We start from the raw sequence: 26,230 nt of genomic DNA, 5'->3' as shown, positions 1-26,230 counted from the left end.
ATTTAATTTTAATTTAACCCCACTGGGTTTAAAACTACACAAGAAATGTTTATACCTTATATTGGCTTTTGAGCTAGAAGGATTTATGTTTGTTGGCTCTTCATAGAATCCTAGAATGGTTTGGGTTGGAAGGGACCTTAAAAATCATCCAATTCCAACCCCTGCATGGGCAGGGACCCCTCCCACAGCCCAGGTTGCTCCAAGCCCCATCCAACCTGGGCTGAGACACTGCCAGGGATGGGGCAGCCACAATTTCCCTGGACAACCTGTTCCATCAATGCCCTCTCTTTGATAGACCCCTTTCCCCCATCACTTCTTCATCCTCCAATTTGATTTTCCCAGCTTCCAGCAAAAACTGCCTGGACCCGGAGTTCCTCAAAGCCATCCCCATCATGAAGACACGGAGCGGGATGCAGGTACTTGGTGGCTGTGTTCAAGCATCCCCTAGGAGCTGTGGTCCTCTCCATCCTGGTGGCCTCATCTCCAGATGCTCCTTAATCATTCCCAAGTGACTCAATCATCCTGGTTTTGTTTTTGGTTTGGTTTTGGTTTGCGTTTGGTTTTGGGTTTGGTTTCGGTTTCGCTTTCGGTTTTGATTTTGATTTTTTTAAACATTTTTTTCTTTTCCTTCCCAGTTTTCTTGTGCTTCTCCAAGCCACGGCAGCCCAGAAAATTCTCATGAAGTTTGGGTTTGCAACAGTGATGGGTACGTGGGGCAGGTTTGTTTGCTCAGCATCAGGAAAGAGCCCACGGTGGAAGCTTGCATCGCCGTCTGCTCCGCCCGGATCCTCTGCATCGCTTCCGTGCCCGGCCTCAAACGGACCTATAGGTAGGAAATCCCTTCCCACCATTCCTCACGGATCCAGGAGGTGATGGGGAGATGCTGGAGCTTCTTTCCCCTCCCTCCTCCTTCCCCTCGTGGTGGCAGGGAACGTGCTGAGGCAGTGGGAAGTCCCTCCTCGGAGCCGACGGCGGCGGAGGACGCGGGGCCGCAGCCCTGCCTGCACATCTCCATCTCGGGATCCTCCCTGGAGCTCTCGGAACCAGTGGATGGAGGAAACAGGGAGCTGGTGCCCTTTGATAGTGATGACACGGATGATGAGTCCTCACCCAGTCCCTCGGGGACGCTGCAGAGCCAAGCCAGCCACTCCACCATCTCCTCCAGCTTCGGCAGTGAGTCCGCCCCTAGGTCTTGCTTAGCAAAAAAAAAAAAAAAATACAACAAACCTAAAACAAAACCTACTTAGAATCATAGAATAGAATCTGAGTTCTTAAGGTTGGAAAAGACCTCTAAGATCATCGAGTTCAACCATCAACCCAACACCACCATGCCCACTAAACTGTGTCCTGCTGTGTCACGTCTCCATGGGTTTTGAATCCTTCAGGGATGGGGACTCCACCACTGCCCTGGGCAGCCTGGGACAGGGAATGACAACCCTTTCCAGGAAGGAATTGTTCCCAATATCCAACCTGAACCTCTCCTGGTGCAACTTGAGGCCGTTTCTTGTTGTATTTCTTGTTCCTTGGGTGAAGAAACCAACCCCCTCTCTCCCCATCCTCCTCTCAGGGAGTTGTAGAGAGCCAGAAGGTCCCTTTTGGGGAAGAAATTGTTTCTAATATCTAAGCTAAACCTCTCCTGGTGCAACTTGAGGCCATTTCCTCTTGTTCTATCACTTTTTCCTTGGGAGAAGAGCCTGACCTGTCCTCACTCCAACCTCCTCTCAGGGAGTTGCAGAGATCCAGAAGTTCTCCCCTCCTCCTCCTTTTCTCCAGGCTGAACACCTCCAGCTCCCTCAGCTGCTCCTGCTCAGATTTCTGCTCCAGACCCTTCCCCAGCTCCATTCCCCTTCTCTGGACACACTCCAGCCCCTCAATGTCCTTCTTGGCAGGAGGGACCCAAAACTGACCCCAGGATTTCAGGTGCAGCCTCCCCAGTGCCCACCCCAGGGGGACAATCCCTGCCCTGCTCCTGCTGGTGGCCACACCAGTGCTGATGGGAGCCAGGATGCTGGGGGCCTTCTGGGCCACCTGGGCACACACTGGGTCATATTCATCACCCCCAGCTCCTTTTCCTCAAGGATCATCTGGTCCAACCTTTCTAAGGATGAACACAGTTTAGATGAGGTGGCCCAGCACCCTCTCAAGCTCAGTCTCCAAAGTGTCCAATGTTGGGCAATCCACCACTTCCCTGGGAAGATTATTCCCACGTCCATAGTGAAAAATTTTCTTCTGGTGCTACCTCAGGGTCTCCCCAGGAGTAATGTGCACCCATTTCCCCTCATCTTTTCCATGTCACTCCTTGTAAAAGCAGTCTCCATCTTGGTAGCCACCATGAAGTCCATACAGTCACCAAATGATGGGTGGCTCCATTCTGCTTTACATTCCTTGGGGAAATCTGCAGGGTTGAGAGCTTTTGAGCCAAGGAAATGCCAGGAAAAGAGATGCTGGGAGGTTATCAGCCCAACACGGTGGTGTTGGGATGGGAATGGTGGCTTTAGATAATAGTTCAGATAAAACCTGTTGGGTGCAGGGGTTGGGCATCCCTACGCCTCACTTCCCCATCGCTTCGGTGGGCGTTGGGTGGCCTTGGTCTGCCTCATTCCTTCCTCTTCTCCACAGATGAAGAGATCCAGAGCTGCAAGGAGGCAACGGTGGAGACGACGAGCTCGGAGGAAGAGCAAGAACCTGGCTTCATGCCCATCACTGGCACCTACAGCCAAAACAGGCACGGAGAGAGCCCCACGGATGGCAGAGCCCTGCGCCGCTCCAGCCGCGGCTCCTTCACCCGGGGCAGCCTCGAGGACCTTCTCAGCCTGGACCCTGAAGCCCATCAGAGCTCCATGTGGTTGGGCACTGAGGATGGCTGGTATGTCCCCTGGGGATGCCTGGTATGTCCCCTGGGGATGCCTGGTGTGTCCCCAGGATGGAGGATGGGATGGAGAGACTGGATAGGGCAATCATCATAGAATCATAGAATCATAGAATCCTAGGGGTTGGAAGGGACCTCAAAAGATCATCTAGTCCAACCCCCCCTGCCAGAGCAGGGCCCCCTAGAGTACATCCCCTAGGAACGTGTCCAGGTGGGTTTTGAATGTCTCCAGTGAAGGAGACTCCACAACCCCCCTGGGCAGCCTGCAAGGAGGTTGTAGGGAGGTGGGTGCCTCTTAATCAAGTGAAAAATGACAGGAGCAGAGGAAATGGTCTGAAGTTGCACCAGGGGAGGTTTAGAGTAGATGTGAGGAAAAATTTCTTTACTGGGAGAGCAGTCAGGGGTTGGGATGGGTGCCCAGGGAGGTGCTGGAGTCACCATCCCTGGAAGTATTGAAAACCCATGGAGGTGAGGCACTTCTAGTGGTCATGGTAATATAGATATTATCATAGAATCATAGAATCCTAGAATCCTAGGGGTTGGAAGGGACCTGGAAAGATCATCTAGTCCAACCCCCCCTGCCAGAGCAGGGCCCCCTAGAGTACATCCCCTAGGAACGTGTCCAGGTGGGTTTTGAATGTCTCCAGTGAAGGAGACTCCACAACCCCCCTGGGCAGCCTGTTCCAGGGCTCTGTCACCCTTACAGTAAAAAAATTTTTTCTGATATTCAACTTGAACCTCCTATGCTCCAATTTACACCCATTACCCCTTGTCCTATCACTGGTCACCACTGAGAAAAGCCTAACTCCATCTCCCTGACACTCACCCCTTACATATTTGAAAACATTGATGAGGTCACCCCTCAGTCTCCTTTTCTCCAAACTAAAGAGACCCAGCTCCCTCAGCCTTTCCTCATAAGGGAGATGTTCCACTCCCTTAATCATCTCAGTAGCTCTGTGCTGGACTCTTTCAAGCACTTCCCTGTCCTTCTTGAACTGAGGGGCCCAGAACTGGACACAATACTCCAGGTGTGGCCTCACCAATGCAGAATAGAGGGGGAGGAGAACCTCTCTTGACCTACTAACCACACCCTTTCTAATGCACCCCAGGATGCCATTGGCCTTCTTGGCCACAAGGGCACATTGCTGGCTCATGGGCATCTTCTTGTCTACCAGGACCCCCAGGTCTCTTTCACCTACACTGCTCTCCAGCAGCTCAGCCCCCAACCTATACTGGGACATCGTGTTGTTCTTCCCCAAATGCAAAACTCTACACTTCCCCTTGTTGAATTGTCTGAGGTTCTGCAAGGCCAAGTGTCACATCCTGCACTTGGTTCACATCAACCCAACAAAATGCTCCGGGCTTAGAAAACTTGGAAAGGGCCTGGAGGAAAAGGAGCTGGGGGTGATGAATAGTGGCTGAATATGACCCAGTGTGTGGCCAGGTGGCCCAGAAGGCCCCCAGCATCCTGGCTTGTATCAGCACTGGTGTGGCCACCAGCAGGAGCAGGGCAGGGATTGTCCCCCTGGGGTGGCACTGGGGAGGCTGCACCTGAAATCCTGGGGTCAGTTTTGGGTCCCTCCTGCCAAGAAGAACATTGAGGGGCTGGAGTGTGTCCAGAGAAGGGGAATGGAGCTGGGGAAGGGTCTGGAGCAGAAATCTGAGCAGGAGCAGCTGAGGGAGCTGGGGGTGTTCAGCCTGGAGAAAAGGAGGAGGAGAGGAGACCTTGGATGAGGGGGTTGAGTCCACCCTTTGTAAAGTCACAGAAGACACCAAGTTGGGGGGAGTCTGGATCAGCTGGAAGGCAGGAGGGCTCTGCAGTGGGACCTGGATAGACTGGGGAGTTGGTCTGAGTCCAATGGGATGAGGTTCAATACGGCCAAGTGCCGGGTCCTGCACTTTGGCCCCAACAACCCCATGGGGAGCTCCAGGCTGGGCACAGAGTGGTTGGAGAGCAGCCAGACAGAGAGGGACCTGGGAGTCTGATTGCCAGGAAGCTGAAGAGGAGCCAGCAGTGTGCCCAGGTGGCCAAGAAGGCCAATGGCATCCTGGGCTGGACCAGGAGCAGTGTGGCCAACAGGTATAGGGAAGGGATTCAGCTCTGGTGAGGCCAGAGCTTGAGTCCTGTGTCCAGTTCTGGGCCCCTGAGCTCAGGAAGGAGCTTGAGGTGCTGGAGCAGGTCCAAAGGAGGCAACTGGGCTGGTGAAGGGATCCAGCAGAAATGCTGTGAGGAAGGGCTGAGGGAGCTGGGGGTGTTGAGGCTGGAGAAGAGGAGGCTCAGGGGAGACCTCATCACTCTCTCCAAGTCCCTGAAAGGAGGTTGGAGCCAGGGGGGGGTTGGGCTCTTTTCCCAGGCAACTCTCAGCAAGACAAGAGGCCATGGTCTCAAGTTGTGCCAGGGGAGGTTTAGGTTGGACATTAGAAAGAATTTCTTGATGGAGAGGGGGATCAGGCATTGGAATGGGCTGCCCAGGGAAGGGGTGGATTCTCCATCCCTGGAGCTCTTTCCAAAGAGCCTGGATGTGGCACTGAGTGCCATGGGCTGGGAACCACGGGGGGAGTGGATCAAGGGTCGGACTTGATGATCCCAGAGCTCCTTTCCAACCCAAATGATTTTGGGATTCTGATCCTGGGCGAGCTTCAAGCTTTGCTCTTCTCCTGCAGCATCCACGTGTACCAATCCTCGGACAACATCCGGAACAGGAAGAACAGCATGAAGATGCAACACGCTGCTGCTGTCATGTGCATCTTGTAAGTGGGGAAGGTTTTTTGGCTCTGGGGTGTCCACGGTGAGGTTGTTTTGGGGTGGCTGAGTGGGGCTCTGTAACCAGTTGTCCAAAGGTTCTTCTGCTGGCAGGTACCTGGATAACCAGGTTTTCGTGTCGTTGGCCAACGGGGAGCTCGTGGTGTACCAGCGGGAGGCAGGTGAGGATGGGTCTGGGCATCAAAAGGTGCTTGGGGGGTTCAGCACGGCCCCAAAATGGTGGCTGTGGGGTGGGTGGCCCTGGGGAGGGACGTGTGGGGTGTCAACAGGTTGCCTGCTCCTTGACTTTCCTCAAGGGAGATGCTGAAGACCCCAAAATTGGAGACAGGTGGAGGGATGTGTCCTCCTCCTGGTCCCTGTCCACTGCTGGTGTCCCCTGGGGGTATCAGCAGTGTCCTCTTGAACAGAGGACATGGAGATGGCATCTGCAGGGTCAAGTTGAGTTTTTTTTTATCCCCTGGGGGTATCAGCAGTGTCCCCTTGAACAGAGGACATGGAGATGGCACCTGCAACCATTGATGGGGTCAAGTTGAGGGTTTTTTTTGGTCCCCTGGGGGTATCAGCAGTATCCCCTTTAACAGAGGACATGGAGATGGGATCTGTGGGGTCAAGTTGGGTTTTTTTTATCCTGTGGGGATATCATCAGTGTTCCCTTTAGCAGAAGACATGGAGATGGCATCTGCAGGGTCAGTTTGGGTTTTTTTTTTATCCCCAGGGGGTATCAGCAGTGTCCCCTTTAACAGAGGACATGGAGATGGCATCTTCAGCCATTGACTGGGTCAAGTTGGGGTTTTTTTTATCCCCTGGGGTTGTCAGCAGTGTCCCCTTGAACAGAAGACACAGAGATGGGATCTGCAGCCATCGATTGGGTCAGGTTGGGGTTTTTTTTGTCCCCTGGGGATATCAGCTGTGTCCCCTTGAACAGAGGGCATGGAGATGGCATCTTCAGGGTCAAGTTGTTTTTTTTTCAATCCCCTGGGGATGTCAGCAGTGTCCCCTTGAACAGAGGACATGGAGATGGGATCTGCAGCCATCAACTGGGTCAAGTGGGGTTTTTTTTGGTCCCCTGGGGGTATCAGCAGTATCCCCTTTGACAGAGGACATGGAGATGGGATCTGTGGGGTCAAGTTGGGTTTTTTTTTATCCCGTGGGGATATCATCAGTGTTCCCTTTAGCAGAAGACATGGAGATGGCATCTGCAGGGTCAGTTTGGGGTTTTTTTTATCCCCAGGGGATATCAGCAGTGTCCCCTCTAACAGAGGACATGGAGATGGGATCTGTGGGGTCAAGTTGGGTTTTTTTAATCCCCAGGGGCTATCAGCAGTGTCCCCTTAAACAGATGACATGGAGATGGCATCTTCAGCCATTGACTGGGTCAAGTTGGGGGTTTTTTTATCCCCTGGGGTTGTCAGCAGTGTCCCCTTGAACAGAAGACATGGAGATGGCATCTGCAGCCATAAATTGGATCAAGTTGGGGGTTTTTTATCCCCTGGCATGGAGATGGCCACCTGCAGCCATCGATTGGGTCAAGTTGGGTTGGTTTTTTTTTTAGCGATGCTCCAATTACCTACCCTGCTCCCATCACCCTCACAGGCCATTTCTGGGACCCCCAAAACTCCAAATCCTTGTCCCTGGGCTCCTCGGGGAGCCCCATCACCAAGATGGTAGCAGTGGCAGGGAAGCTGTGGTGTGGCTGCCAGAACAGGGTCCTGGTCCTCAACACAACCACCTTGGCACAAGAGGTAGCGTGGGGCGCCGCGGGGTGGGGCCGGTGTGGGAAGGGCTGGTGATGGGCTGATGGGTGGCATCTCTGTGACTTTGTCACCCACAGCACACCCTCCAGGTGGGGCAGGACAGCGGGCGCAGCATCACCTGCATGGTGAGCACGGGGACAGGAGTTTGGGTGGCCCTGCAGAGCAGCGCCCAGGTCCGGCTTTACCACGCCAGCACCTACGAGCAGTTGGCTGAAGCAGACATCACCCCCCCGGTCCACAAGATGTTGGCTGGTGAGTCCCACTGGGGACAGGACACCCAGAAACCACGTGGGTCCTGAGCTGTGTCACCAGCAGAGTGAGCAGAAGGTCACGGGAAGGGGATTTGGCCCCATCTGCTCCGTGCTGGGGAGACCGAACCGCGGTGCAGGGTCTGGTTCTGGGGTGCCCAGAAGAAGGAGATGGAGGTGTTGGAGTGAGTCCAGAGGAGGCCATGAAGATGCTCAGAGGGTTGGAGCAGCTCTGGAGCCAGGGGGAGAGTTGGGGGTGTTCAGTCTGGAGAAGAGAAGGATCCAGGGAGCCCTTGGAGCATCTTCCAGTGCCTGAACGGGCTCCAGGAAAGCTGGAGAGGGACTTTGGGCAAGGGAATGGAGGGATGGGATGAGAGGGAAGGGTTTCCAGCTGCAAGAGGGGAGATTTAGGCTGGACATTAGGAAGAAATTCTTTGCTTTGAGGTTTTGACATGGGGGTGTAGGGAGAGGACAAGGTAAAATAGATTAAAACATGAAGAGGGGACATTGAGGTTGGAGATGGGGAAGAAATTCTTGAATTTGAGGGTGGGGAGAGCCTGGAACAGGTTGAGAGAGTTGGGGGTGTTCAGCCTGGAGAAGAGAAGGTTCTGGGGAGCCCTTGGAGCAGCTTCCAGTGCCTGAAGGGGCTCCAGGAAAGCTGGGGAGGGACTTTGGACAAGGGCCTGGAGGGATGGGATGAGGGGGAAGGGTTTTGAACTAGAAGAGGGGAGATTTAGGTTGGACATTAGGAAGAAATTCTTTGCTGTGAGGTTTTGACTTGGGGGTGTAGGGAGAGGACAAGGTAAAATAGATTAAAACTTGGAGAGGGGAGATTGAGGTTGGAGATGGGGAAGAAATTCTGGAATTGGGGACAGGACACCCAGAAACCACGTGGGTCCTGAGCTGTGTCACCAGCAGAGTGAGCAGAAGGTTACGGGAAGGGGATTTGGCCCCATCTGCTCCGTGCCGGGGAGACCAAACTGCGGTGCTGGGACCAGTTCTGGGGTGCCCAGAAGAAGGAGATGGAGGTGTTGGAGGGAGTCCAGAGGAGGTCATGGAATGCTCAGAGGGTTGGAGCAGCTCTGGAGCCAGGGGGAGAGTTGGGGGTGTTCAGTCTGGAGAAGAGAAGGCTCCAGGGAGACCTTGGAGCATCTTCCAGTGCCTGAAGGGGCTCCAGGAAAGCTGGGGAGGGACTTTGGACAAGGGCCTGGAGGGATGGGATGAGGGGGAAGGGTTTCCAGCTGCAAGAGGGGAGATTTAGGTTGGACATTAGGAAGAGGTTCTTTGCTGTGAGCTTTTGACTTGGGGGTGTAGGGAGAGGACAAGGTAAAATAGATTAAAACTTGAAGAGGGGAGATTGAGGTTGGAGATGGGGAAGAAATTCTTGAATTGGGGACAGAAAACCCAGAAACCAAGTGGGTCCTGAGCTGTGTCACCAGCAGAGTGAGCAGAAGGTCATGGGAAGGGGATTTTGCCCCATCTGCTCCGTGCTGGGGAGACCAAACTGCGGTGCTGGGACCAGTTCTGGGGTGCCCAGAAGAAGGAGATGGAGGTGTTGGAGTGAGTCCAGAGGAGGCCATGGAGATGCTCAGAGGGTTGGAGCAGCTCTGGAGCCAGGGGGAGAGTTGGGGGTGTTCAGCCTGGAGAAGAGAAGGATTCAGGGAGACCTTGGAGCATCTTCCAGTGCCTGAAGGGGCTCCAGGAAAGCTGGGGAGGGACTTTGGACAAGGGCCTGGAGGGATGGGATGAGGGGGAAGGGTTTCCAGCTGCAAGAGGGGAGATTTAGGTTGGACATTAGGAAGAAATTCTTTGCTTTGAGGTTTTGACATGGGGGTGTAGGGAGAGGACGAGGTAAAATAGATTAAAACTTGAAGAGAGGACATTGAGGTTGGAGATGGGGAAGAAATTCTGGAATTTGAGGGTGGGGAGAGCCTGGAACAGGTTGAGAGAGTTGGGGGTGTTCAGTCTGGAGAAGAGAAGGTTCTGGGGAGCCCTTGGAGCAGCTTCCAGTGCCTGAAGGGGCTCCAGGAAAGCTGGGGAGGGACTTTGGACAAGGGCCTGGAGGGATGGGATGAGGGGGAAGGGTTTTGAACTAGAAGAGGGGAGATTTAGGTTGGACATTAGGAAGAAATTCTTTGCTGTGAGCTTTTGACTTGGGGGTGTAGGGAGAGGACAAGGAAAAATAGATTAAAACTTGGAGAGGGGAGATTGAGGTTGGAGATGGGGAAGAAATTCTGGAACTGGGGACAGGACACCCAGAAGCCACGTGGGTCCTGAGCTGTGTCACCAGCAGAGTGAGCAGAAGGTCACGGGAAGGGGATTTGGCCCCATCTGCTCCGTGCTGGGGAGACCGACCCGTGGTGCTGGGTCTGGTTCTGGGGTGCCCAGAAGAAGGAGATGGAGGTGTTGGAGGGAGTCCAGAGGAGGTCATGGAATGCTCAGAGGGTTGGAGCAGCTCTGGAGCCAGGGGGAGAGAGTTGGGGGTGTTCAGCCTGGAGAAGAGAAGGATCCAGGGAGACCTTGGAGCAGCTTCCAGTGCCTGAAAGGGCTCCAGGAAAGCTGGGGAGGGACTTTGGGCAAGGGAATGGAGGGATGGGATGAGAGGGAAGGGTTTCCAGCTGCAAGGGGGGAGATTTAGGCTGGACATAAGGAAGAAATTCTTTGCTTTGAGGTTTTGACATGGGGGTGTAGGGAGAGGACAAGGTAAAATAGATTAAAACATGAAGAGGGGACATTGAGGTTGGAGATGGGGAAGAAATTCTTGAATTTGAGGGTGGGGAGAGCCTGGAACAGGTTGAGAGAGTTGGGGGTGTTCAGCATGGAGAAGAGAAGGTTCTGGGGAGCCCTTGGAGCATCTTCCAGTGCCTGAAGGGGCTCCAGGAAAGCTGGGGAGGGACTTTGGACAAGGGCCTGGAGGGATGGGATGAGGGGGAAGGGTTTCAAGAGGAAAGAGGGGAGATTTAGGTGAGATCTTAGGAAGAAATCCTTGAATTTAAGGGTGCTGAGCCCCTGTCCCAGGGTGCCCAAGGAAGCTGTGGCTGCCCCATCCCTGGCAGTGTCTCAGCCCAGGTTGGATGGGGCTTGGAGCAACCTGGGCTGTGGGAGGGGTCCCTGCACATCCAGGGGGTGGAACTGGGTGACCTTTTAGGTCCCTTCCCACCCAACTCAATCTGGGATTCTGACTCTGGTGGGTGCCCATCCCTGTCTCCAGTGGGCATGTGTGTAATTCCATGTGGGAACAAGGCATCTCCTGAGTGTCTGCACAGTCCCACCCCAGGATGGTTCCCCTGGCCAGGGCAGGTTGTGGTGTCCCATATCCCACAGATACTCTTGGGAACAGAGACTGGTGGCATGGGTGGGGTTGACAGCCCACTGGTGGGTAGGGTGAATCCTGGGATGCTGAATCCTGGGATGGTGATGGGCAGGGTGGGATGCTGACACTTGGAATACTGCTGTGTAGGGTGAGATGCTGAATCCTGGGATGCTGGTGTGTAGGGTGGGATGTTGAGTCCTGGGATGATGGTGGTCAGGGTGGGATGTTGAGTCCTGGGATGGTGGTGGACAGGGTGGGATGTTGAGTCCTGGGATAATGGTGGTCAGGGTGGGATGTTGAGTCCTGGGATGGTGGTGGACAGGGTGGGATGTTGAGTCCTGGGATAATGGTGGTCAGGGTGGGATGTTGAGTCCTGGGATAATGGTCAGGGTGGGATGTTGAGTCCTGGGATGGTGGTGGACAGGGTGGGATGCTGAATCCCGGGATGGTGGTGGTCAGGGTGGGATGCTGAATCCTGGGATGCTGAAACTTGGGATGGGGGTGGTCAGGGGGGGATGCTGACACTTGGGATGCTGATGGGAAGGGTAGGATGCTGAATCCTGGGATGGGGGTGGTCAGGGTGGGATGCTGACACTTGGGGGGTGGTGAGCAGGCTCAGATGCTGAATCCTGGGATTGTGGTGGTCAGGGGGGGATGCTGAATCCTGGGATGCTGACACTTGGGATGGGGGTGGTCAGGGTGGGATGCTGACACTTGGGGGGGTGGTGAGCAGGCTCAGATGCTGAATCCTGGGATGGTGGTGGGCAGGGTGGGATGCTGAATCCTGGGATTCTGAAACTTGGGATGGGGGTGGTCAGGGTGGGATGCTGACACTTGGGGGGGTGGTGAGCAGGCTCAGATGCTGAATCCTGGGATTGTGGTGGTCAGGGGGGGATGCTGACACTTGGGATGCTGCTGGGAAGGGTGGGATGCTGAATCCTGGGATGCTGAAACCTAGGATGGGGGTGGTCAGGGTGGGATGCTGGTGTGTAAGGTGGGATGCTGACACTTGGGATGGTGGTGAGCAGGATGGGATGTTGAGTCCTGGAATGGTGGTGGTCAGGGTGGGATGCTGAATCCTGGGATTCTGACACTTGGGATGGGGGTGGTCAGGGTGGGATGCTGACACTTGGGGGGTGGTGAGCAGGCTCAGATGCTGAATCCTGGGATTGTGGTGGTCAGGGGGGGATGCTGACACTTGGGATGCTGCTGGGAAGGGTGGGATGCTGAATCCTGGGATGGTGGTGGGCAGGGTGGGATGTTGAGTCCTGGGATGGTGGTGAGCAGGATGGGATGCTGAATCCTGGGATGGTGATGGTCAGGGGGGGATGCTGAATCCTGGGATGCTGCTGGGAAGGGTGGGATGCTGAATCCTGGGATGGTGGTGTGTAGGGTGGGATGCTGACACTTGGGATGACGGTGGGCAGGATGGGATGTTGAGTCCTGGGATGGCGGTGGTCAGGGTGGGATGCTGAATCCTGGGATTGTGGTGGTCAGGGGGGGATGCTGAATCCTGGGATTGTGGTGGTCAGGGGGGGATGCTGAATCCTGGGATTGTGGTGGTCAGGGGGGGATGCTGAATCCTGGGATGGTGATGGTCAGGGGGGGATGCTGACACTTGGGATGCTGCTGGGAAGGGTGGGATGCTGAATCCTGGGATGGTGGTGGGCAGGGTGGGATGCTGAATCCTGGGATGCTGAAACCTAGGATGGGGGTGGTCAGGGTGGGATGCTGGTGTGTAAGGTGGGATGCTGACACATGGGATGGTGGTGGTCAGGATGGGATGCTGAATCCTGGGATGCTGCTGGGAAGGGTGGGATGCTGAATCCTGGGATGCTGGTGTGTAGGGTGGGATGCTGACACTTGGGATGATGGTGGTCAGGGTGGGATGTTGAGTCCTGGAATGGTGGTGGGCAGGGTGGGATGCTGAATCCTGGGATTCTGACACTTGGGATGGGGGTGGTCAGGGTGGGATGCTGGTGTGTAAGGTGGGATGCTGACACTTGGGATGCTGCTGGGAAGGGTGGGATGCTGAATCCTGGGATGCTGGTGTGTAGGGTGGGATGTTGAATCCTGGGATTTTGAAACTTGGGATGGGGGTGGTCAGGGTGGGATGCTGACACTTGGGGGGGTGGTAAGCAGGATCAGATGCTGAATCCTGGGATTGTGGTGGTCAGGGTGGGATGCTGACACTTGGGATACTGCTGTGTAGGGTGAGATGCTGAAGCCTGGGATGGTGATGGTCAGGGTGGGATGTTGAATCCTGGGATTGTGGTGGTCAGGGTGGGATGTTGAATCCTGGGATTGTGGTGGTCAGGGGGGGATGCTGAATCCTGGGATGGTGATGGTCAGGGGGGGATGCTGATGCCCAGGATGCTCGACAGGCTCAGATGCCATCATCCGTCAGCACAAGGCAGCCTGCCTGAGGATCACAGCTCTCCTGGCCTGCAAGGATCTGTGGATTGGGACAAGTGCTGGGGTGGTGCTGACCCTCTCTGTCTCAGCCAAGGCAGCCCCAACCCTGGTGGGACTTTCCCAAGGTCACACCGGCCACGTCCGTTTCCTCACTGCCATCGAGCTGCCCGATGGCTTCGATGTCCTCTTCCCATTGCCCAGGGACACAGGTAGGTGGGATGGTTAGGGAGGGGAGGGAGCCCCCATCCTGAGCTGCTGATAGGGCTGGGAATGCCATCCCACTGCTGGATAACCAGGAATAGTCTTGGGATGTGGCCACCGGAGTCTGAGCTCCATCCTTGCCTTGTTAAAATCGAAGGTGATGAGGGGAAAAGTGGGGTTAACACACACCCCAAAGGGTTGGGGGAGCTCTGAAGTGAGCCCAGATTTCCCTGGGAGACCCTAATTCCCATAGGGAAAAGCCAGTGGAAGGGCATGTCCTGAGTCCCATCTGAGCTGGCCTCAAAGTTGGGGTGGGATGGGGGGGAGGTGATGGAGGGAGGAGGCAGTAATTAGGGTAGGGGGGGTTAATATGGGTGAGAGGGGCTAATTGGGATGGGAATTTTGGGGGGGGGGGCAAGCTATGGGATTTGGGGAGCTGGTGGTGATGATGCTGGGGAGATGGTGGTGGGAGGATTCTGGAAAATGGTGGGAGGATCCTGGTTGGGGTGGTGCAAGGATGATGCTGCTGGGATGATCCTGGAATGCTGCTGGTGGGATGATCCTGGAATGATGGATGCTGGGGTGATGCTGGTGGGATGATCCTGGAATGACGTTGGGGTGCTGGTGGTGGGATGGATTCTGGGATGGTGCTGGTGGGATGGATTCTGGGATGATCCTGGTGAGATGGTAGTGGTAGGATGGTGGTGGGATGGATTCTGGGATGATGCTGGTGATACTGGTAGGATGGTGGTGGGATGGTGCTGGTGGGATGGATTCTGGGATGATCCTGATCAGATGGTGCTGTTGGGATGGTGGTGGGATGGATTCTGGGATGATCCTGATGAGATGGTACTGGTAGGATGGTGGTGGGATGGTGCTGGTGGGATGATTCTGGGATGATGGATGCTGTTGGGATGCTGCTGGTGGGATCGATTCTGGGATGATGTTGGTGGGATGGTTTCTGGGATGCTGCTGTTGGGATGGTTTCTGGGATGTTGCTGTTGGGATGGTTTCTGGGATGATGTTGGTGGGATGGTTTCTGGGATGCTGCTGTTGGGATGGTTTCTGGGATGTTGCTGTTGGGATGGTTTCTGGGATGCTGCTGTTGGGATGGTTTCTGGGATGCTGCTGGTGGGATGGTTTCTGGGATGATGTTGGTGGGATGGTTTCTGGGATGATGTTGGTGGGATGGTTTCTGGGATGTTGCTGTTGGGATGGTTTCTGGGATGCTGCTGTTGGGATGGTTTCTGGGATGCTGCTGGTGGGATGGTTTCTGGGATGATGTTGTTGGGATGGTTTCTGGGATGCTGCTGGTGGGATGGTTTCTGGGATGATGTTGTTGGGATGGTTTCTGGGATGATGCTGTTGGGATGGTTTCTGGGATGATGTTGGTGGGATGGTTTCTGGGATGTTGCTGTTGGGATGGTTTCTGGGATGATGTTGGTGGGATGGTTTCTGGGATGCTGCTGTTGGGATGGTTTCTGGGATGATGTTGGTGGGATGGTTTCTGGGATGATGTTGGTGGGATGGTTTCTGGGATGATGTTGGTGGGATGGTTTCTGGGATGTTGCTGTTGGGATGGTTTCTGGGATGTTGCTGTTGGGATGGTTTCTGGGATGCTGCTGTTGGGATGCTGCTGAGGAGCAGAGGAATGCTGGGGGTGATCTGACATCATGTTGGGGTTTTACACTTGGCAGGGGCTGAGAAACCAAGCGAAGTGGAGAAGAGAGACCCCTCAAGACCCCGTGCCACCCCCCTGGCCCTCTCCAAACCCAAGATGTTGGTGATCAGTGGGGGGGATGGCTACGAGGATTTCCGCCTGACCAGCAGCAGCGAGACTGTGGGCCGGGATGACAGCACCAACCACCTCCTCCTCTGGAGAGCATGAAGGGCCACGGGTGTGTGTGTCCCCCCCCGGGGGGTTTCCCAGCAAGGAAAAGGGGGTGCTGCCCCCCCTAGATGAAGAGGGAGGGGGAAAAACCTCGACCCCCCTTTCCCCACCACCCCCCACCCCAGCGCCGCTCATCTCCAACCCGGCTGCTCTCTGTGTGCTCGGGGTTGGGAGGGGGAGGGGGGTAAAAAACAAGCCCTGGTGTGTCCCCCCCCTGCACTGTCCCCATCGGCCACCACACCAGACTCGAGGGGTGGTGGGGGGTGACATCAGTTTTGGGGTGTGGAGAAGATGGAGGAGGGGGGGGGGTGGGTGCCGAGGAGCATCCCTGGTGGGTGGGGACGGGCTGGAGGATGCTTGGACAACCAGGAATCTGCTCACTGGGTTTGTGTGTGCCTGTTTTTGGGGTGGGGGTGGGGGGGTCAGGGTGCTGTCACCACCCCCTAAATCCCTTCCCCTCCCCCCCAGCAATGCCACTGGATCACCCCAGGGACAATCTGCCCGGGGTGTCCCCCCCCACCCTGGGCTTCCTGCTAACCCCGCTCGCTCCATCGCCAGCCCCCAGACAGCTCTGTTTGTTTGTTTGTTTGTTTTAAATATATATATATATTATATATATATAAACAGCTTTATTTATTTGGGGGGGGCCACGGGGAAGGGATTGGGGGGAGGGTCACGGATGTGGTGACGGCGTTGCTCTGGAATTTTGGGATTCAAACCTTTCTGGTTCCTCATCCTGAGATCCATCCCTCCTGGTTCATCCCTCCTGGTTCATCCCTCCTGGTTCATCCGTCCCCTCAGGGATCCTCTCCAGAGGTGGTGGTGGGGGGGAAAGGGGGGAATGGGATTATGGGGAGGGGGTGGAAATTGGGGACCCCCCCCCCCCCTTTGCCCATCTCGGTGATTCCCATGGGATTTCCCAGCCTGGGAATGGGATGAAGCCACCACTGATGTTCCAGAGGAACCATTTTGGTTGTGTCCCCCTTCTGGGGCACCCTCAGATGGGGTGACAGGAGGCAGGACCCTAAAAACGAGGCTTCCCCAAATCCCAAATCTCCCATTTTTCCCTTTTTTTCTTCCCTTTTCCCCTGCTTTCACCCCAAAATCCAAGGAAGAGTGATGCTCCCGGGCCTGGGCACCTTGATGTCCCCATGGGAAAGGTGCTGAAGCAAAGTGTCCCCACCCTGCTGTCCCGTGTCCCCATCCTGGGGTGTGTGGAAGGGTTAGAATTGGGATAACGAGGATAATTTGGGAAAAAAGGAGGGAAAGGGGGAATTTTTTGGTCACTTGGGGGCTCTTTGTCATTAAAAGTCACCCTTGTCACATTGAAGCCATCGTGGTCTCGTCCTTCACCTGGGGGGTGATGGGGATGGGGTGACAACAAGCACGAGCCAGGGGGGACCCAGCACCCATCGGCTGGGTGTGACGTCATGATGATGACGACATCAATGGGAGGAAGGAGCCCCTTTCCACCTCTGGGGGGCAGTAATCCCCACCCCCACCCCACCCCCCTCCTCCCGGGGGGATATTAGGGATTCCGAGGGGGTAAAGAACCATCCCTCGGACCACGGAGCACCAGGACGTGTCCCTGAGTGTCCCCAAGGGGTGACAGCCAGGGTGGGGGGGGGACACCATTCTGGGGGAACACTGTGGGGGGGGTGGGGGGTGGGGGGGGAGGTCGGGCTGCCCCAAAAGTGTCCCCAGCATGGGAAAACTGTCCCCTGAGGGGATGGGTGACATGGCCACGATGGGGGGAGCGCTATAGAGCAGGGAGGAAAAACGGGGTGACGTGCAGGGCACGTGGGTGACAGGAAAAAAAATTAAAAAAAAAATCCTTATTTGTGAAAAAAATTCCCTGCTCCGTCTGCAACCCCCACACGCACCCCAGAACTCCCGATTTTTCCCTTTTTTTCCCCAAATCGCCTTTGGGATGAAGCCCAGCACCCCCAAATCCCACCACTCCCCCCCCACCACCTCCTCTTCCCCGGGGGCCTTCCCGCAGTTTCCCACTTTGCCCGGCAGGTGGCGCTGTCCGTGGGAAAGGGGGCGGAGCCAGCGGTGGTGACGTTAGGAAAGGGGCGTGGCTTAAGGGCAGTCGCGGGCCGGCCGGTTCATTCATAAAGGAGCAGGAAGGCGCCGAGGGGCGACCCGGGGGGGGGAGGTGGGTGGGGGCAGGTAAGGGGCACCTTGGGTCCGGGTAACCCCCCCCCCCTCTGTGTCCGTGGGGTGGGGGGGGAGGCGGCATGTCGCGACTGGGGGGAGGGGGAGGGGTTTATCGCGACCGGGGGAGGCTTGTCGTGACCGGTTGGGGGGGGTGAGCTATGGGGGGGGGAGGGGGGGTGTTCGATGTGGGGGTTTTTGCGAGCTGAGGAGGGGACTTGTCGTGACCTGGGATGTTCTGAGTTAAGGAGAGGCTTGTCGCGACATGGAGAGGGTTGTCGTGAGATGGAGGATCTTGTTTCAAGCTGGAGAGGGGAGGGGGGGGGGGGAGCTTGTTTCGAGCTGGGGAGGAGGGGACTTGTCGTGACCTGAGAGGAGGGGAGGGGATATTCTGACTTAACGAGGGGCTTGTCGCGACAGGGAGAGGGTTGTCGTGAGCTGGAGGACCTTGTTGAAAGGTGGGGGGGGGGGAGGGGATGAGGGGGGGAGCTTGTTTCGAGCTGGGGAGGAGGGGACTTGTCGTGACCTGAGAGGAGGGGGGGGGGAGATTCTGACTTAACGAGGGGCTTGTCGCGACAGGGAGAGGGTTGTCGTGAGCTGGAGGATCTTGTTGAAAGGTGGGGGGGGGGAGGGGATGAGGGGGGGGAGCTTGTTTCGAGCTGGGGAGGAGGGGACTTGTCGTGACCTGAGAGGAGGGGGGGGGGGTATTCTGTGTTAAGGAGGGGTTTGTCGCGACAGGGAGAGGGTTGTCGTGAGCTCGAGGATCTTGTTGAAAGGTGGATGGGGGGGGGGGGCTTGTTTCGAGTTCTTGGGACGGAGGTGGGGGGCTCGCTTCGATTTAAGGGGGCTTGTCCCGAGAAGGGGGGGTTGTCGCGAACTGTAGGGGAGGGGGACGCTTGTCGCGACATGGGGGGCTTCTTTTGAGCCGGGGGGAGGGGGGGTCTGTGCGTATTCTGGGGGTGTCGGGGGCTTTTTCCGAGCTGGGGTTGGGGGGGGGGGGTTTGATCTGGGGGGAGCTTGTTCGGAGCTGGGAGATTTGGGGTTAATTTGGGGGGGAAATAGGGGAAGGGGGGGAGTCGGTCGGGTGCTTGGGGGGGGTTGGATCCCCCTTTTGCTGCGAAAAAGGAAAAAAAAAGGGAAAAAGGGGGGGGAAGGGGGGAATTTATTTCGTTTGATCCTTGGGGATCGAGGAAAGGGGGGGGGGGGGATGTTTGAAGCCCCCAGCGCTGCGGCATCGGGAATGGGAGTGAAAATAAAGGCTGGAAAAGGGAAAAAGTAGGTTAAGGGAATTCAGCTGCAGCTGCCTGGGGAAAAAATAGGAGGGAAAAAAGTAGGGAAAAAATAGGGAAAAAATGGGGAAAAAATGGGGAAAAAATGGGGAAAAATGGGGAAAAAATGGGGAAAAATAGGGGAAAAAATAGGAGAAAAAATAGGAAAAATGGGGGAAAAAATAGGAAAAAATAGAAAAAAATAGGGGAAAAAATAGGGAAAAAATAGGGTAAAAAGTAGGAAAAAAGAGGGGAAAAAATAGGAAAAAAAGGGGAAAAAAGTAGGAAAAAAATAGGAAAAAAAGGGGAAAAAAGTAGGAAAAAAATAGGAAAAAATAGAAAAAATAGGGGGGGAAAAAAGGAAAAAAATAGGGGGGAAAAAAGGAAAAAAATAGGGGGAAAAATAGGGGGAAAAAAGGAAAAAATAGGGAGGGAAAAAAGGAAAAAAATAGGGGGGAAAAAGGAAAAAATAGGGGGAAAAAGGAAAAAAATAGGGGGGGAAAAAAGGAAAAAAATAGGGTGGAAAAAAGGAAAAAGTAGGGGAAAAAAGGAAAAAGTAGGGGAAAAAAGGAAAAAGTAGGGGAAAAAAGGAAAAAGTAGGGAAAAAGGAAAAAAATAGGGGAAAAAAGGAAAAAAATAGGGGAAAAAAGGAAAAAATAGGGGGGAAAAGGAAAAAAAATAGGGGGGAAAAGGAAAAAATAGGGGGAAAAAAGGAAAAAATAGGGGGGGGGAAAAAGGAAAAAATAGGGGGAAAAAAGGAAAAATTGGGGGAAAAAGGAAAAAAATAGGGGGAAAATTAGGAAAAAGTAGGGAAAAAATAGGAAAAAATAGGGGGGGGAAAAGGAAAAAATTAGGGGGAAAAATAGGAAAAAGTGGGGGGTGAAAAGGAAAAGTAGGGGAAAAATAGGAAAAATAGGGGAAAATAGGAAAAAATAGGGGAAAAAGGAAAAAATAGGGGGAAAAAATAGAGAAAAAAATAGAGAAAAAAAATAGAAGCAGCGTTGAAGGGGGAGGGGATGGGGGAGGGGGATTTATTTTTATTTTTGCCGGAGCTGGAAAATCCCAGGGCTCGCAGCCAGAGCCGGGTGCGCTCGGCAAGGAGCCGCCCCCAGAATAGCGCTGGGGGTAACGCGGAGTGCCGCGAGTTAAAGGGGAATTCGGGAGGCTCCCGCGGAAAGGACGCACGGGAAAGCGGGGAGTTCCGCGGCTGCGGAGGGGACGATTCCCCAATTCCCTCCCTGTTCCCTGAGACGGTTCCCGGGTTGTTTTCCCTTTTTTTATTTTTTTCTCATTTTATCTGCAGGAAGCGTCACCTGAAACTTTGTTTGCCCCTGGGTTGGAGTCCCCGGGGCTCCTCAGGGGATGGGGTGGGACTGAGAGGAAGAAAAAGGTTGTGGGATTCTTTTGGTTTATATTTTGTGTTTTATTTTGTGTTTTATTTATTTTGTGTTTTATTTATTTTGTGTTTTATTATTTTGTCTTCTTTTATTTTGTCTTTTTTTTTATTTTGTCTTTTTTTATTTTGTCTTTTTTTATTTTGACTTTTTTTATTTTGACTTTTTTTATTTTGACTTTTTTTATTTTGACTTTTTTTTATTTTGACTTTTTTTATTTTGACTTTTTTTATTTTGACTTTTTTTATTTTGACTTTTTTTATTTTGACTTTTTTTATTTTGACTTTTTTTATTTTGTCTTTTTTTATTTTGACTTTTTTTATTTTGACTTTTTTTATTTTGACTTTTTTTATTTTGACTTTTTTTTATTTTGACTTTTTTTATTTTGACTTTTTTTATTTTGACTTTTTTTATTTTGACTTTTTTATTTTGACTTTTTTTATTTTGACTTTTTTTATTTTGACTTTTTTTATTTTGACTTTTTTTATTTTGACTTTTTATTTTGACTTTTTATTTTGACTTTTTATTTTGACTTTTTATTTTGACTTTTTATTTCGTTTATTTTGGTTTTTTTTATATTTTATTTTTTATAAATTTTTATATTTTTATTTTTTTATATTTTATTTTCTATATTTTATTTTCTATATTTTATTTTCTATATTTTATTTTCTATATTTTATTTTCTATATTTTATTTTTTAAATTTTATTTTTTATATTTGTCTTTTATATTTTTATATTTATTTTTATATTTATTTTTATATTTATTTTTATATTTATTTCTATATTTATTTTTTATATTTATTTTTTATATTTATTTTTATATTTATTTTTATATTTATTTTTATATTTATTTTTATATTTATTTTTTATATCTATTTCTATATTTATTTTTATATTTATTTTTATATTTATTTTTATATTTATTTCTATATTTATTTCTATATTTATTTCTATATTTATTTCTATATTTATTTCTATATTTATTTCTATATTATTTTTATATTTTATTTCTTACATTTTATTTCTTACATTTTATTTCTTACATTTTATTTCTTACATTTTATTTCTTACATTTTGTTTCTTACATTTTATTTCTCTACATTTTATTTTTTATATCTTATTTTTTATATCTTATATTTTATATCTTATATTTTTATATATATTTTATTTATTTATTACATTTTTTATATATTTTATATATTTATTTATATCGTTTTAATATATTTTTTATATTTTTTTAATATCATATTTTTTATATCTTATATCTTATTTTTTTATATCTCATTTTTAATATTTTATTTTATTTGTAGGGAAACCAAATCCCCTTCCCAGTGTCTCTGGACCCTGCAGCTCTGCTCGGGCTCTGCTGGAGGTCGTGGAGTCCCCAGAACCCTCTGGCACTGGTGAGGATCTTTTTTGGGGTTTTTTTTTCTGCTTCTGGGGTCGGGGATGATGTTGGGATTTGTTCCCAAAACGAGTTTCAGGGTTTCTCTCACTGGGTTTGTGCCTCTTTTCCCACCTGGGATGTCCAAAAAAAAAAAAAAAAAGGGATGTGCTGAGTTATCCCAACCTGGAATATCCTAAAAATTGAGGGACAACTCCTGCTTTTTCTCCCTCCTCCCCCTCCCTGGCAGGAGTTTGGGATCTCAGGGGTGTCCTAAATCCTTGGGGGTTGGGTTTTGGGTTTTTTTTTTGGGGGGGGGGAGTTTGAGATCTTTTTTCCTGCTGGGATTGAAATCCTTGGGGTTGGGAACCATCCCCCCCTTGGGATGCTCCAGCATGGGATGTGCCCTGGTCCCAAATCCATGGGGGGAACCTCCCTATCCCATCCCAAAGCCTCCTTCCTGGCCACCCCAAACATCTCCAGGGGGCCACCCCAAGCATCTTTAGGGTGGCCCCAAACATCTCCAAGGGCTCACCCCAAAAATCTCCAGGGGTCACCCCAAACATCTCCAGGGGGTCACCCCAAACATCTCCAAGGGCTCACCCCAAACATCTTTAGGGTGGCCCCAAACATCTCCCGGGAGGTCACCCCAACATCTCCAGGGGTCACCCCAACCATTTCCAGGGAGCCACCCCAAACATCTCCAGGGGTCACCCCAAAAAATCTCCTGGGGGTCACCCCAAACATCTCCAGGAGCCACCCCAAAAATCTTCAGGGGCCACCCCAAACATCTCTAAGGGGGCCACCCCAAAAATCTCTAGGGATCACCCAAAGATCTCTAGGGGGTCACCCCAAACATCTCTTAGGGTCACCCCAAACATGTCCAGGGGGCCACCCCAAACATCTCCAGGGGGCCCCTCCAAAAATCTTCAGGGGCCACCCCAAACATCTCCCAGGAGGTCACCCCAAACATCTCCAGGGGGCCACCCCAAGCATCTCCAGGGATCACCCCAAAGATCTCCAGGGGCCACCCCAAGCATCTCCAGGGGGCCACCCCAAGCATCTCCAGGGGGCCACCCCAAGCATCTCCAGGGGCCACCCCAAGCATCTCCAGGGGCCACCCCAAACATCTCCAGGGATCACCCCAAGAATCTTCAGGGGGTCACCCAAAGATCTCCAGGGGGCCATCCCAAACATCTCCAGGGATCACCCCAAACATGTCCAGGGGGTCAGTCCAAACATCTCTAAGGGGTCACCCCAAACAGCTCTAGGGGTTCACCCCAAATATCTCCAGGGGTCACCCCAAACATCTCTAAGGGGTCACCCCAAACATCTCCAGGGGGTCACCCCAAATATCTCCAGGGACCACCCCAAGCATCTCGAGGGGGGCAGACCAAGCATGTCCAGGGGCCACCCCAAACATGTCCAGGGGTCACCCCAAAGATCTCCAGGGGTCACCCCAAGAATCTTCAGGGGGTCACCCCAAAGATCTCTAGGGGGCCATCCCAAACATGTCCAGGGATCACCCCAAACATGTCCAGGGGGTCAGTCCAAACATCTCTAAGGGGTCACCCCAAACAGCTCTAGGGGTTCACCCCAAACATTCCAGGGGTCACCCCAAACATCTCTAAGGGGTCACCCCAAACATCTCCAGGGGGTCACCCCAGAAATCTCCAGGGGCCACCCCAAACATCTCCAGGGGGGCCACCCCAAACATCTCCAGGAGCCACCCGAAACATCTCCAGGGGGTCACCCCAGACATCTCTAAGGGGTCACCCCAAAAATCTCCAGGGGTCACCCCAAACATGTCCAGGGGGGTCCCCAATGTCACTGGTGGCCCAGGGTGGACCTCAAGCCCTCCCCCCCCCCCGCAAAAAATTAATAATAATAATAAAAAATAATAATGAGTTTCCCCTTTTTATGGGGGCTCATGGGGGGTTTATGGGGGGGTCTCATCCCTTTGGTTTGGGGGTTCAGCTCCCCCAGAGGGGAGGTTTGGTTGGCTCCATCCTGGTGTCTTCCCTAACTGGGAGCTGCTGGGAGGAACTGGAGCTCGGAGCCAGCTCCTTTTTCTCTCCTATCCCATATTTATGGGGCCATCCTATAAACTCGGGGTCTCCTGTCCCGAGTTTAATGAGCCCCGGCCCTAATGAAGGGAACCTCGTCAGGCAGGGCTGGCAGGAGCTCCCCGTGGGGCTGGCAGGAGCTTCCCGTGGGGCTGGAAGGAGCCTCCCGTGGGGGCTGGCAGGAGCTTCCCGTGGGGCTGGAAGGAGCTCCCGTGGGGCTGGAAGGAGCCTCCCGTGGGGCTGGAAGGAGCTCCCCGTGGGGCTGGAAGGAGCTCCCCGTGGGGCTGGAAGGAGCCTCCCGTGGGGCTGGAAGGAGCCTCCCGTGGGGCTGGAAGGAGCTCCCCGTGGGGCTGGAAGGAGCCTCCCGTGGGGCTGGAAGGAGTTCCCCGTGGGGCTGGAAGGAGCCTCCCGTGGGGCTGGAAGGAGCCTCCCGTGGGGCTGGAAGGAGCCTCCCGTGGGGCTGGAAGGAGCTCCCCGTGGGGCTGGAAGGAGCCTCCCGTGGGATGGAAGGAGCTTCCCGTGGGATGGAAGGAGCCTCCCGTGGGATGGAAGGAGCTCCCCGTGGGGCTGGAAGGAGCTCCCCGTGGGGCTGGAAGGAGCCTCCCGTGGGGCTGGAAGGAGCTCCCGTGGGGCTGGCAGGAGCCTCCCGTGGGGCTGGAAGGAGCTTCCCGTGGGGCTGGAAGGAGCCTCCCGTGGGGCTGGAAGGAGCTCCCCATGGGGCTGGAAGGAGCCTCCCGTGGGGCTGGAAGGAGCTCCCCGTGGGGCTGGAAGGAGCCTCCCGTGGGGCTGGAAGGAGCTCCCCGTGGGGCTGGCAGGAGCCTCCCGTGGGGCTGGAAGGATGGAAGGAGCCTCCCGTGGGGCTGGAAGGAGCTCCCCGTGGGGCTGGAAGGAGCCTCCCGTGGGGCTGGAAGGAGCCTCCCGTGGGGCTGGCAGGAGCCTCCCGTGGGGCTGGAAGGAGCTTCCCGTGGGGCTGGAAGGAGCTCCCCGTGGGGCTGGAAGGAGCTCCCCGTGGGGCTGGAAGGAGCCTCCGTGGGGCTGGAAGGAGCTCCCCGTGGGGCTTCAGGGACCGTGACGACCCAGGGAGTTTCCATGCGGGTGGCAGAGCCTGGATCCGGGTTTCTTTTTTTTTTTCTTTTCTTTTTTTTCTTTTCTTTTATTCTGCTCTTTTTTTTTTTTTTTTTTTTTTTTTGGTCTTCTTTTTTTTCTTTTTTTCTTTTTTTTTTTTTTCTCTCCTTTTTCTCTCTCTCTCCTTTTTCTCTCTCCTTTTTCTCTCTCCTTTTTCTCTCTCCTTTTTCTCTCTCCTTTTTCTCTCTCCTTTTTCTCTCTCCTTTTTCTCTCTCCTTTTTCTCTCTCCTTTTTTCCTTTCTTTTTTTCCCTTTCCTTTTTTTCCTTTCCTTTTCCTTTTTCTCTTTTTCTTTTTCTCTTTTTCTTTTTCTCTTTTTTTTTCCTTTTCTTTTTTCCTTTTCTTTTTTCCTTTTCTTTTTTCCTTTTCTTTTTCCTTTTCTTTTTTCCTTTTCTCCTTTCCTTTTCTCCTTTCCTTTTCTCCTTTCCTTTCCTCTTTTCCTTTCCTCTTTTCCTTTCCTCTTTTCCTTTCTCTTTTCCTTTTTCTCTTTTCCTTTTTCTCTTTTCCTTTTTCTCTTTTCCTTTTTCTCTTTTCCTTTTTCTCTTTTCCTTTTTCTCTTTTCCTTTTCCTCTTTTCCTTTTCCTCTTTCCCTTTTCCTCTTTCCCTTTTCCTCTTTCCCTTTTCCTCTTTCCCTTTTCCTCTTTCCCTTTCCTCTTTCCCTTTCCTCTTTCCCTTTCCTCTTTCCCTTTCCTCTTTCCCTTTCCTCTTCCCTTTCCTCTTTCCCTTTCCTCTTTCCCTTTCCTCTTTCCCTTTTCCTCTTTCCCTTTCCTCTTTCCCTTTCCTCTTTCCCTTTCCTCTTTCCCTTTCCTCTTCCCTTTCCTCTTTCCCTTTCCTCTTTCCCTTTCCTCTTTCCCTTTCCTCTTTCCCTTTTCTCTTTCCCTTTTCTCTTTCCCTTTTCTCTTTCCCTTTTCTCTTTCCCTTTCCTCTTTCCCTTTTCCTTTCCTTTCCTTTTCCCCTCTGCTATCAGCAATAATTTTAATTTTAATTTAACAACCAATCACCGAGCCTGAAGAGAGGAGAATGAGCTTGCTGGGGAACACAACTTTGATTTTTTTTTTCCCTGATTTTTAAAAAATCTAAATATATATATATATATATTTATTTTTTTTTAGTGACTTCATTCCCTTGAGGCAGATGCATGAGGATTTCCACCCAAGCAGGAAAAAAAACCCTTATTAAAGGGCGTTAGCTGCAAGGAGGTAGGAATTGGATGATCCCAACCCTGCATTGATTCTGTGATCTGCTCCTTCCCTGCTCCTTGCTGGGTTGGTCCTTCTCTGCTTTGGGATGGAGCTGGGGAGGGAATGATGCTGACCATCCCATAAAATCCCTAATTACATTTTTAGGAGGTTGGTTGCAGCAGGGATATTCCAGGAGAT

The 26,230-nt window shown here is 52.5% G+C and overlaps 1 protein-coding gene and 1 long non-coding RNA gene across 3 annotated transcripts in view; both read left to right on the top strand.

Moving 5' to 3' along the window:
* ARHGEF17 (Rho guanine nucleotide exchange factor 17) overlaps positions 1-16,780 on the top strand; it is a 35,675-nt gene extending 18,895 nt beyond the window's left edge. The window contains exons 12-21 of the mRNA XM_071761114.1: positions 343-416; positions 636-829; positions 929-1,173; positions 2,620-2,866; positions 5,534-5,620; positions 5,727-5,794; positions 7,227-7,375; positions 7,465-7,639; positions 13,333-13,572; positions 15,262-16,780. Of these exons, the coding sequence (XP_071617215.1) occupies positions 343-416; positions 636-829; positions 929-1,173; positions 2,620-2,866; positions 5,534-5,620; positions 5,727-5,794; positions 7,227-7,375; positions 7,465-7,639; positions 13,333-13,572; positions 15,262-15,452 (1,670 nt within the window). The 3' untranslated portion in view covers positions 15,453-16,780. The remainder of the gene's footprint in view (positions 1-342; positions 417-635; positions 830-928; positions 1,174-2,619; positions 2,867-5,533; positions 5,621-5,726; positions 5,795-7,226; positions 7,376-7,464; positions 7,640-13,332; positions 13,573-15,261) is intronic.
* Positions 16,781-18,152: 1,372 nt separating this feature from the next.
* Positions 18,153-26,046, top strand: LOC139804106 (uncharacterized). Of its 2 annotated transcripts, none has more exons than XR_011729289.1 (3): positions 18,153-18,232; positions 21,589-21,681; positions 25,964-26,046. It is a non-coding gene; the product is annotated as an uncharacterized lncRNA (long non-coding RNA). The 2 variants fall into 2 exon arrangements; XR_011729281.1 differs by lacking the exon at positions 18,153-18,232 and adding an exon at positions 19,875-20,273.
* Positions 26,047-26,230: the final 184 nt, after the last annotated feature.

Source organism: Heliangelus exortis, chromosome 1 (assembly GCF_036169615.1).
Source record: "Heliangelus exortis chromosome 1, bHelExo1.hap1, whole genome shotgun sequence".
Classification (NCBI taxonomy): domain Eukaryota; kingdom Metazoa; phylum Chordata; class Aves; order Apodiformes; family Trochilidae; genus Heliangelus; species Heliangelus exortis.
Note: the sequence above shows the minus strand (reverse complement) of the source record. Positions and strands in the feature narration are given on the sequence as shown.